Below are 12,834 nucleotides of genomic sequence, written 5' to 3' on the forward strand. Positions count from 1 at the left end.
AAAAAAAAAAAAAAAATCCCAACCACATTTCCTCCTTGAAGATAATGGCTCATCACTAATCATTTGAATTGTTTTGATAATGTTTTGGGCAGTTCTTAACCCAGTTTTTGTAATTTCAGCATCTCCTTAGTTGTTTTCTTTGCTTGATGCAGGTTACATCTTTTTTCACAGTCATGGTAGCCTATATGTGTACTGATTCAGACATATGGTTCATGGTTGTTTAAGAAAAGAGAAGCTTCTCACTCAATAGTCGCTTTTCCATTGACCCTCAAATTGCGTGAATATAACTTGTGCATAAAAATCTGCCTACTGGAAAAACAACAATTTCGCCCAAACTCTCATTTTTCAATTAAGAGTTTTGGCACTGGCAAGAGGTGGTTTTTCGGGTGTAGCGAAAGTGGTATGTCACGCAAAACTGCAATGGAAAGACTTTTTTCCGCAACTAGAATCACACTAACGAAAAAAAAAAAGGATGCTGACGAATGTTACAACAAGTGAAGAAGAGTTTAAAAGAAACATGGTGCAGTATGTGTGGACACACCAGGAAACCGAATCATTTTTGAATTGAGTACGGGATAGACATAACAATATTGAATATATCTGTAAATCAACATGATACTTAGGTTTGTCGCCATGTTTATGGAATGACTTCTTCATCTTCTTTATCTTGCAATAAATAAACAAATTATCGGATTTGCGATTTAATGGAAAAACTGATATTATGCACTTCTGTTTTTTTGACATTTAGTAAATATCGGTAAAGTTTTGCACAGATGTCCAGTGGAAAAGCCTCTAATGAAATGTATATATCACTGCAGTAATTATCCAATGGAAGGATCTGAACTATTTGCTTAGTTACATTCAGGTGTGGGTAACACTACTGATTACACTGCTCTACAACTTCTTAGAAAATATCTGCTTCAGTCATTAAATGTGCTAAATTTTACATACTTTAATAAGATGAATCAGATAACAAATTACAAAAGTGCTGGTTAGCTCATGTTTTCAATATATGTGATGGTGTGTTATTATACATATATGTTGGTTTATGTACGTTTACACAATGGATTTATAAATGTTCTACTACTAGAAAAAACCTGTAATGTGAATGTATTCCAATGTGCACACTGTTTTCAGGTAGATCTGGTAGCTCTGACAAAAAACATTCCCTCTGAATAAAACCCATTCTCTCATTAATTCTCAGAATTTCACATTTTGGCCCAAGACTATGTCTTAGAAACTACAGCCAACTAGCACTTTGGACAGAAGATTTCTTTATTAGTGGTTCAAATTTGGTAAAGTTTAACTACTTTTATTCTGGAAGCATTTTACTTGTAGACCAGTGTTGGAGACTAACTGAACTCCTATTCATACCCACTGTCATGGTAATATTAGCATAAATGCACATGAAAAAATATATATACAGAGGTGTCAGAAGTATTCACATTCATTACTCAAGTAGAAGTATAGATACTAGGGTTTAAAAAGACTTCTGTAGAAGTTGAAGTAAGTAAAAGTGCAAAAGTACTGGTTTCAAAAGTACTTAAAATATAAAAGTAAATGTAAGGGGAAAAAATGCCATTAGGACAAAGCTTAGGCCGTTCCACAGGGGTCTATAGTGCGCTACCCCACCTCCCCAAAAAACATTTTTCTAAAGGCCATAATGACTATAATGTTATAGTAAAATATTAATGTTACCTGTTTCAGCCGGATATATGCCCATTGGAAATGAAAGCATTTTAGTCCAGTGCAAATGTATTAAAGCACCATATATGTGTCCTACTGAGCATTAACCCATAAAGAGCCAAACACCCACCATCTACCAAAATCATAAACTGTTTAATCCCTGTTGATCCACTAATACATGTAAATAATTAGTGTAAAATACAGTTTGCCATCTTTTCATGGTCATTACATATGACCCAGAGGCTCTGTAGTTACCATGGAAACACCGTCATCTTCTACAACACTGATTCACCAGTAAAACCCATAGAGTTGGATTAATGACAGTGGATGGAGACACTTGGTTTGTGTTCAGTTAATGATGGATTTTGATGAAAAATCACTTTTTCTTCCATTTCCTCTAATATTGATATAATAACCCTCAACTTTATTCGGAGCTTTCATGAACATCTACATGATTTGTCAATTAAATGATGGAAACTACCAGATTTTCACTGAAAAAAAAAACGCAAAATACAGAAGATAATATTACAATAAATGGTGATAAACCACTTAAGGATGGTTAAATACAAAGACAAATGTATTTTGGAACTTCCACAAATGTCACACTGCGTCCTTATGGGGTAACATGTGTTTCATGGAGCGGAAAATATGATGAGTAGTTACCTGTAAGTACTGAAACGGTGCAAAAAGTCAGGTGCGATGGATCGCGTACAAACCAATAGGGTGTCGGAATGGTATATGTTTATATTTTTCATCCAACCACAATCAAATTCACTCTATCCAGATGGCACAAATTATCTGGATAGTTTTTTTTTTTTTTTTTTTTTGAACAGTGACAAGCTGGAATGAAATAAGAGTAGCGAGGCTATTTTTAAAATGTAAAGAGTAGAAAGTACAGATAATTGTGTGAAAATGTAAGGAGGAGGAGTGAAAGGTTGGCTGAAATATAATTACTTCAGTAAAGTATAGATAACCAAAAATGTATACTTAAGTAAGATCATGAAGTATTTGTACTTCGTTATTTGACACCTCTGTATATTTAAAAAAAATACAAACAAACAAACAAAAAAAAAACTCTATACAGCTAAACAGGCACAAAACGCACTGGAGAAAAGGTTGAACATGAAAACACAGAACAAATTTTACTATGATGTTTCAGTCTTTGCCACCCACATCACGTGTGAAGGCGGTTAATACACATGCAACACATATAAATGTGTGAGCGGGACAAAAAATAGAACTTTCAAATAATCTTTCATGTTACCCTTTGTAAAATTAAAGAATAGTACTGCATTTTATGTGCCTTTTTAAAACAATGATGACTTTCCTCTATTGAAAAAAATTAATAAAGTAATCAAAATAACCTTTAAAATAGAGGGATTATACCAAAAAAAAAAACTTTATGTTGCTAAGGGGAAGATGACCTTATTTAATACAATTGAGATTTTTTCTTTTTTCGTCTTGATGGGATGACCGGTCTCACATCTTTATCCATGTCAGAAGTTGTGAGCTGCCTACAAACCCAATGAGGGTAGGAACCAGTAAAATGTTGTAATTAAATTTCAAAAGAAACAAGATGGTGTGCAGGAGATTTTCCTTACTGCTCAGAAATTCCTCATCTTTCTATTCCTGTCAACACGTCTGGTTTGGTTCTTAACAGCAGCTACACAAAAAACACGCACACACACACAAACACACACACACACATTCCGCCGCACATGCTGAGTTTCTCTACTGTAAGTGGTTACCATAGAGACCACATGGTGAGGCTCATGAAGTACAGTGGGTCCATCTCACGTGGGAGATATCATGTATTTATAGAAGCACTGTGGTGTGGCCAGAAACTAGTTTAGACAATGTACTGTTTTAGGTAAAAGCAATCAACAAAGTGCTGCAGTTTACTGTCTATTAGCTGGGTCTTGAATACACAGGCACTGCCTTTGGGTTGCTATTTTCCAGTTCTGCAGTGCTGAACAGTGTGTGTGTGTGTAACATTCAGCATAATCAGATCTTCACTAAGGACAGTCTTTCTGCTCCTTTTGTCTTTTTCATTTGTCATCTTGTATTTCTGCAATGCTCCACTCCTCTCCCCGCATGCTCTTGTGATCTCTACTCTCCAAAGAGAAAACTTTCAATGACCAACACAGAGCATACAACTTAACACCTACTCTGTTTCTGCCATCTGAGAGCTCCGCTTCCCTCTAAAGGTCAGCAAGTTTTGGAAACGTCCTCACAGTAATCTGCCAGCTTTGCACCCAGCTGCTTGAAAGACTGCAGTAAGTGTTATAAGGAATCAAAAGCGAACTACATATCATGGCATGTTTAATTAAGTCCTATTTTTGTTGAATAATGAAGTAATTAACAAACTCCTACGGAGGCTTTTCTGTTTTTTTTCATCATCAAAAACATGTTGGATTCCTATGTATGTCCTCTTATCTTTCCAAAGTAATTGTACTTCCTAAATTGACATAATTGAATTGCTTCCCACCCCGCCATTTGAGGTGTATTGTTCTCGCGGAAAGAGGAATACTAAATAGCAATCCATCACTATCACTGTGCCTTTTTCATCTCCATTCAGACCTCAACTCAAATGAGTACATCACTGATTATATTTTGTGGAAATATTGTCTGTTACATATAATGACCACCCATTATTTAATACTGTTCACTTGACATGGGCTTTAAAAACTAATGACCAATTACAGGAAACGTAGGAATTGGACCAGACACCGCTATGGCAGAGCAATCAATAAGATGGCTGAAAGGATTTACATGAACTGACCCTATTAACTTCCATGTTTTAAAATTAATGTTCATTTTCTATAATGAACTGCATTAACATAAGCTGTTGCTCCCAACTGAACCAGCCTAACAATATGCATGGACTTCCTGCCCCACATTATGGATATTTACTTGAATGATTGAAGGAATGCTTTAGGGTTCTGTATACAGGCAGGAATACAGACATTACATTTTAATAGTTGTTCTGTCAAAAAGCCATTTTTTAAAATTATCCATCCATTTTTCTGGTTTAGTTTTCGCATATAATGAGTAAATACAGGGTGACACAAAAAAATGGAAACTTTTTAACAATCCAATAAAACCAAGAGTGATGGAAGAAAAATATTTTATTCATAGTAATTGAAACCTTAAAATATGCCATTTAAGAAACAATGACGGAATTTTCATTTTTTTAAAATTACAGGGTGACCCAAAAAAACGGGAATTTTTGAAGTGCGTATTGGCAGACATGAGCAAGTGGCAGCACTGCGAGACAGTGACCTTGAGCAAGTAAACACACCCCCATTTTAGTAACCATTGGCGGCTGTGCGAGAATTGTTCGGTAACCGTGTGATCTCAAGATTCGGTAACGTTCCCTGGCCCCCTAGATCGCCAGATTTGTCCGTTTGTGATTTTTTTTCTTGTGGGGCTATCTCAAGAGTAAAGTGTACACGACTCGACCAAGAACTCTGGATGAGTTAAAACAGAGAATTCAGGATGAAATTCACAGTATCCCAGCTGAGATGTTGCAGCGGTCAATGAGGAATCTCAACAGCAGATTTCAAGAATGCATTCGTACAGGGGGACGCCATCTACAGGAAGTAATTTTTAAAAAATGAAAATTCCATCATTGTTTCTCAAATGGCATGGTTTAAGGTTTCAATTACTATGAATGAAATATTTTTCTTCTATCACTCTTGGTTTTATTGGATTGTTAAAAAGTTCCCATTTTTTTGTGTCACCCTGTATTTACTAAAATGACAGATAATCATGTAGGTAAACAAGTCAAAACATATGAATAGGTGCTTCTATGAAACTGTGTTCATTTTTAATTCTGTAAAGCCCTGTGTCTTTTTTTTTTATGTCGTATACCTGTTGTGAAGCACATTGAGTCTACCATCTGTGTGAAATGTGCTCTATAAATAAAGCTGAATTGAAATTAATTGAAAAACTGAATTTTGGTACCTGCTTTTTTAGACCCAGTAATAAAAGACAAATATAGACATATTTCCCCCCAGGACGTACCTAATGATGACCTCAGATAAATGCAAAAAATTATACTCCTGCGCTGAACCATCCCAAAATTAATGAATTCTTAATAAAATATTGGGCCCAAAAATAGGACCAAAATCGGGACAGGAAAAGCTATCTAAGTGTCAGTGCATTTTTATTTTGAAAACATGGCTTGAAATGGTCTTATATACCACTATAAATAAAGACACTGTCAAATTTCACCACAATCCTAGTGGTTTTTATAATCCAGACATGCAAGTTTTTCATGCATCTCAGCCTCATTCCAGGTTTCACACGTAACCCATTGTGTCCATTTGTGTTACATGCGGAACTTGCTCATTTAAACACAAATCGTGAGTGATTTTGTAACAGCGGTCATTTTTGTGAAACACTCTGCCTTGCATAATTAGCTCGATTCCCAAAATGTAGCTGTGAGAGAATAAAAAGATATTAAAAAGTTTTAGTGTCTTTTTGACCATGTTACACGCAGATTTTTGTATAAAAAATTATATTAAAAACATAAAAATGTGTTTTATCTGAAAAATAGTTTCTCTTTTATCTCAGTATTTTATTATTTTTTTTAAATATACCCAAAGTGCTTTCAAACTTGCTTCATAACATTAGTCTACATCTGTTTGGAATTTTTAGCCCCCATGTCCTGTTTTTAGGGACCAGTTTCATAGAAGCACCCAAAGTTCAGGCATTGGCAAGTATCACAATCCAAGGAATGTGAAGCTGCATATCCACATGAAGATTACATACAATGCACTATTCTTAAATAAAATGAAGATTATTATAGTGTTTGACTGATTGCATATGATTACTGAATGCAATCCTCTAAAAGGTGATATGCCTTAAAAGCAGAGATTAACAATGCCTCGGTGTGCGTATCCAGTGCATAATACTTAAAGCTGCCAACTATAGTGGTGGATTAAAAAGTAGAGGCCCTTGTCCACGTCATGTGAGTGTTTGTGTGCAGATCTACGTCGGTACACGTGGACCTCTCCTTGCTTGGCGACAGAAGCTGGGGGTACGTCACGCCGAGCCTGCTCACACCGATAAGGAGCAGAATAAGTCCTCTCCTGTCCTCGCTCATCCATAACCTCGGCTGATGGAGGCAAAGTGAATCAGGTCAGGAGCCTTTCATGGTCAGTGCGCTGTGGATGATCAGATGAGTTGACCTCACTGTTGATACCGTTGTGTTCATTACAGCATTAGGGTCAGATGACATTACATCCCAGCGAGCCAACAAATTAAATGTAGCAGCAACTTGTCCACAAAAGGCATAATATTTATTCTCAGCTGCCAGTACTGCACTTGTACTTGGGCTGGTGCTGGTGCTGGCGCTTATCCGTCTCCTACTTTTTGCTACTCTGCTTTTACAGAATTTTATGCTACTTTTACTCTCACTGCTCCTACTATTTCTCCATTTACTTGAACACTTGGAGGGTAGGTGGAATACAAATACATTTTACAGCAAAAAAAAATGAAGATTGTTTTATTTTCCAGTCAAATCTGCTGGATAATGATGGTACTAATTCCACAGTCTTCTATCCAGTGATGAATGAATGCAACACTTATATCAGTGGTTCCCAACCTTTTTTGGGTCGTGACACCATTTTAACGTCACAAATTTATGGCAACCCCAGACATTCAAAATGCAGACTTTCTAATTTTTTTTGCTAAAAATTAATTTGTTTTTGATCATGTAATAGTTTGCTATGCTATGTTGCAAATAAACGCTAATTTTAGTTGATATTTAGTCTATATAATATATATTATTACACTGGTCTACAATTTTTTAGAAATGATTTGCTTCAGAGATTAAATGTGCTAAATGTTATGTATTTTAATAAGATTAATTGGAAAATAAATGACAAAAGTGCCGGTTTGCTGATGTTTTCAAGGTGTATGATTAAGTGTTATTATACATATATATTGGTTTATGTACAATTATATAATAGTTTTATAAATCTTCCACTAAATAGAACCTGTAAAGTGAATGTATTCTAATGTGCAGACAGTGTTTTGAAGTAGATCTTGTAGCTCTGAGACAAATATTCCTTTTGAGTCAAACCTATTCTCTCGTTAATTCTTGAATTTCACATTTTGACCCAAGGCTGTATCTTGGAAAGTTCAGCCAACCAGCATTTTTTACGTGATTTTTCTTCATCAGTGACTCTCATTTGGTAAAATTTCATTACTTTTATTCTGGAAGCATTTTCCCTGTAGACCAGTGTTATGAACGGAGGCAGAAAAACCAAAGTGAGAATTTAATTTTTCTTCGTCAGGATAAGTACAGTCAGTCCAGCTTGTATTTAGAAGGCTGACAATTAATACTGAACAAACAATAACTCAAACTGTGAATTATGAAAGAGCTGCAGCATCTGAAACCGACCACCATGAACATTTGAAAGATAAACAGTACCACAGTGCTTCAGTTTCAGCTTCACAGTTTGTCATGTCTTTTATGGATTGAGTTTGTCTCTCTCAACTCACCATATATTTTTTTATTTGTAACTTTTTTTTTTTTTTACTTTTTTTTTTTTTTTTATCAATTACAAGAAATTTCAGGCGACCCCATTTTGAATTCCAGGCTACCCCACATTTTGTCCCGACCCCAAGGTTGAAAAACACTAACTTACATAAATGAAAGTTCCCCAGTATCATACTGAACACAGTGTCTGATATTTCTGTGGATATCAAGAGGAATCATTCCAGTCGTCAGATACTTTATAATATTCCTTAAATCTTCTTTGAGAGATCTGACTTCGCATGCACTTGATATAGAAGTGATCCATTGTTATTTGCGTATGATCTCAATCATATTTTGAGATCATTATATAACTTGTGTTTTGAGTACAAAGAGACCAGAGTTGAAGGATTAAGTTGCGTAATCAGTCTCCACATTTTAATGCTGTCAGAAGAATATCCTATATTTTTCTGCCTTACATGAATTATTGATGACACGACTATGATACGACTTTGCAGCGCTGAATGAAGTCTTCTAGCTTTATTGATCATTGGGTTCATAACATATTGAGGAAACTTGTTGAAGCTGAACCTCTTTTTTTTTTCCAATTAGATTAGGGTTAGTTAAAGATATTGTAATGTTTATAAATAGATTCTGTGTCAAAAAATGGTAGTACAGTGAAAAGATGACTCCCACACAGAACTCGCTTCAAGTGTGAGTTTTTCTTTCTTTTTTTTTGTCTTTTTTTTTTTTTTTTTAACAACCTTTTGCTGTAGAGATCTCCAGCGGATCAGTGGTCTGCTCTTACAGTTTGACTGGTAATATTTTATTCACTCTTGCAACCATTTAACTGCAATAATCTTGACAAATTCACATGGAGTTCACAACTAAAATATTCTCTCACTAAACCAAACACTATTTGGTTTAGTTTGAGCTTTCCCTGGATGCCATAACCTCTGTGGATGTTTGTCCACACTGTTAGATGAACCATTGCTCGCCTCCACTCAGCCTCATGTACAAATGATGCAATTTTTTTGAGTATTTGGAACAGAAATAAAACTCACAACAGCCCAGTCAGAATAGATGTCTTTGACAGTATGGTATTCTCCCCTTGTTCTTGGTGTATGGATATAGTGAGTTTGAAGTTGCACTAAATGTATCTACCACCCACTCCACTCAACCACCCAACCGCTATGTGAATCATAGTTCATCGTGCTTTATCTCTAGTAGCAATTTTCTTTTCATGGGCAAGCCCTGTGGTCTTGCACTCACACACACACACACACACACACACACACACACACACACACACACACACACACACACACACACACACGCACATGCACACACATACATATATAGGTAACTAAAGCTGCAGAAAAATGATATCACTAAAAATTATACCGTATACTGCCCATTGATATAGTAACACAGTGCACAGTCTCTCTCCCTTTTTTCCTTCAGCTTGTCTTCCCTCTCACTTTTTCTTTCTCTCTTCTTTTTTTCGATCAAGACGCAAAACATTATTATTATTTCCATTGCGCCGAAATCAGATCTCATATCTCAACTTGTACTTAGCCGGTGTATTTCGGTGTAAAATGCCTTGCTCTGTTAATGTTAATTCCCCCTCGTCCCTCCTCTTCACTCTCTCAAAACTCTTTAGGTTTTTCCAACTGAGCGACTCAGGCTGAGGCGGGCGCAACCGCACTAGAGGGGGAAGTCAAGTCGTGCTGGACTGCGCGATAGCCTCGCACGGTTCACAACTACAGAAGATCTGACCCGCGTTTAATCATGCTTTAAAATGATGGAATATGCTGATTCTAAAAGTTGACCAGGGATTTTTAGTTGTGGGGTGTTTGCGAGGCATGGCTTTTCTTTTAACTTGCCTCTTTCTGTCTTGGTGAGTATGGCAACTCTTTTGTCTTTGCACGTTTCTCGGACTTTTACGCACGGCAACCACAGACTGTTGATGAACGTAGATTTGACAAAGTCTGCATTTTCAACTGTTTTTTAATCTCTTAAAACGAGCTTTCACTAGTATATGTGTACTTAAGTTACAGTGCGAGCGGTGTTTGGGGGAATCAGCACAGTGAGACCAGTATCTATTTGGATAACATCACGCGTATATTGGATAGATTACTGGATGGCTATGACAACAGGCTGCGACCTGGATTTGGAGGTATGTTAATGACTCCAACTCTATTTAAAGGAAGATTTTTGCATCACAAATGATTGAATATGATGTTTTGGTGTAAATAGATAAAAGTTTCTCTTCTGTAAATTGTGCGTTTGCTGTTTGATGGTGCATTGGTTAAATAACAGTTAAAATGTGCAACACTTTTAACTCCACGGATCAAGTTAGAATCATCCTTCATCTTTAATATCCTCTGTGTTTGTGCTGATCATACAGATTTATTTATTTTTTTTCATTTATCATCCTTCCTGCCTTCCAGCTTTCAATTCCATATCTTCATTTTATTACAAGTATTTGACTAAAAGTTGCTGTTTAGCTGTGGATTAAATCAACTCCTCATCCTTCTGCTGTAGGTCCGGTTACAGAGGTCAAAACTGACATCTTTGTTACCAGCTTTGGACCTGTTTCAGATGTGGAGATGGTATGTAAACCACAGTGGCTCCTGAAACCTTTATACAGAATACACAGGCTAATTCGGATGCTGCTTTACTTACTTACATATGCTCCTCCTCTTATTATTAAAGTTCATGTCATTGCTTGAGTACAAAAAGAGAATCTGGACAGTTTTCTTCATAATTCAATGCATATAGCCTCAAGTCATGGTTCTCTCAGCCTTCATTATTCCAGCATTTGGGCAGGATGTCATTAGTGCAGCTTAGGATTTTAATCTGGTTGACAATCCCCCCCTGTCAGAGAGAGAGATGTGGCTGATGTTGGGATGGGATAGGCTAGCTACTCCTGTCATGGGATAGGCTGACCGCTGTGTGTCTGTTCTACTCTATAGTGTTTAGGCTTTAGGCTTTAGTTACTGTTTCACAGCATCTAAAGCCTACTGGAATGACCATGTGATTTGCTGGTGGTTGTTGTTTAGATTGGTGTGGTAGAGAGCTCTTCAGGGCAGCAAGGTCGTCCCATTTGGTCTGAAGGCATCAAATATGAGCATGGACAAAAAAGAAAATGTACTCATGGACACTGAGATGATCGAAGAGAAAAATCTTTGGTCGCGTTTAACAAAAAAGCATTCTTTAGCACCTTTTAAAAGAAAGAACATTCGCAAAGTTTTGGTCCAAAAATATATAAATAACCACAAGCTCTATTATTTCATTACGAGAGGCAGCAGTTGTATTTTGTAGAATTTACAAGAAAAACACAGAAATAAATAAAAAAAATGAAAAAAATAAAAAAAAACAACTAATCCCAGCCAATACTCTATCCAGCAGGTTCCAAAGAAACCACAAACCCATCTGCCATTCTCTCCAGGGGTAGTGGAGATGGTAGCAGCAGAGGCATCATTAGCAGTTAGAGGAAGTGATAGCAAAATAAACCCAAATCCCTAACCCACTTATTGACCCTCATGTAGGAATACACCATGGACGTGTTCTTCCGTCAGACGTGGATTGACGAACGGTTGAAATTCGAGGGCCCCATCGAGATCCTGCGGCTCAACAACCTGATGGTCAGCAAGATCTGGACGCCGGACACCTTTTTCCGGAATGGCAAGAGGTCGATCTCTCACAACATGACCACCCCCAACAAGCTGTTCCGCATCATGCAGAACGGAACTATCCTCTACACCATGAGGTAACAGAGCGGCGGACAGTGAGCTCCCAACTCAGCCAAGACCGGAATAGAGCACAGACCTGGAAAGCAAATCAAACAAACAAAGCATCCAAGAATATGCACAGACATGAAAAAGAAATGAGAAGCGCCATTCCAATAGCAAGATATGTGCCATCTGATAGCGAAAACAGGCCTGGAAAGCTTTTCAAACAAACATGACTCCAGCGTTGTTCCAAAACGAGATATGTACCATGAAAAAAAAAAAAAAAATCTCCAGAATTACAGATGGCCTCAAATTGGATTTTTAAAATAAGATAATCTGAGAAGATCAACTTTACTTTACAAACATGAAATGATTAAATTTGGGAGATTTTCTCAGTATGATAGGTTAATATGATTCACTCTAGCGTGTTCACTGATGAAATGGACGTTATGGAGTCCATGCATCATGTGTTATTTTTTCATCTTTTACTTTCCAACAGCTTTGCTCGTCACTGATTTGGATGAGTCTTAAAACTGTACTCATTATTTTCCGGTCTACAGTATGAGTGTATCAAATATGAATCAAATGCTCTGTTCACATCTCATCTATTCCGACAGATTAACAATAAATGCAGAGTGCCCCATGCGACTGATGAACTTCCCGATGGACGGCCATGCCTGCCCACTCAAGTTTGGGAGTTGTGAGTTTGCCTTTGTTAAGCCTCACAAGTGTGACAGATGGTGTCACAGTCAAATGATCACTCTGCTATCGACTAACTGACTGCCTGACAGGAAATATTCAAAGATTTCACTTTGAAATGTCATTTACAGTACAGTATATACAGTCGGAGGGAGAAAATATAGACGGCATGAGTAGAGGAGACCGTCAAACACACATTAACCCATAAAGACCCAGTGCTACTTT

The 12,834-nt window shown here is 36.9% G+C and overlaps 1 protein-coding gene across 2 annotated transcripts in view; it reads left to right on the forward strand.

Annotated features, from left to right (window-relative positions):
• The first annotated feature begins 9,799 nt into the window (after positions 1-9,799).
• gabra6b (gamma-aminobutyric acid type A receptor subunit alpha6b) overlaps positions 9,800-12,834 on the forward strand; it is a 47,291-nt gene continuing 44,256 nt past the window's right edge. Inside the window, exons 1-5 of one of the 2 annotated variants that reach the window (XM_030154611.1) lie at positions 9,800-10,073; positions 10,234-10,352; positions 10,721-10,788; positions 11,728-11,948; positions 12,528-12,610. In XM_030154611.1, the coding sequence (XP_030010471.1) occupies positions 9,985-10,073; positions 10,234-10,352; positions 10,721-10,788; positions 11,728-11,948; positions 12,528-12,610 (580 nt within the window). In that variant the 5' untranslated portion in view covers positions 9,800-9,984. Of the gene's footprint in view, positions 10,074-10,227; positions 10,353-10,720; positions 10,789-11,727; positions 11,949-12,527; positions 12,611-12,834 lie in introns of both variants that reach the window. The other variant, XM_030154610.1, reaches the window with a different exon arrangement.

Source organism: Sphaeramia orbicularis, chromosome 14, assembly GCF_902148855.1.
Source record: "Sphaeramia orbicularis chromosome 14, fSphaOr1.1, whole genome shotgun sequence".
NCBI lineage: Eukaryota > Metazoa > Chordata > Actinopteri > Kurtiformes > Apogonidae > Sphaeramia > Sphaeramia orbicularis.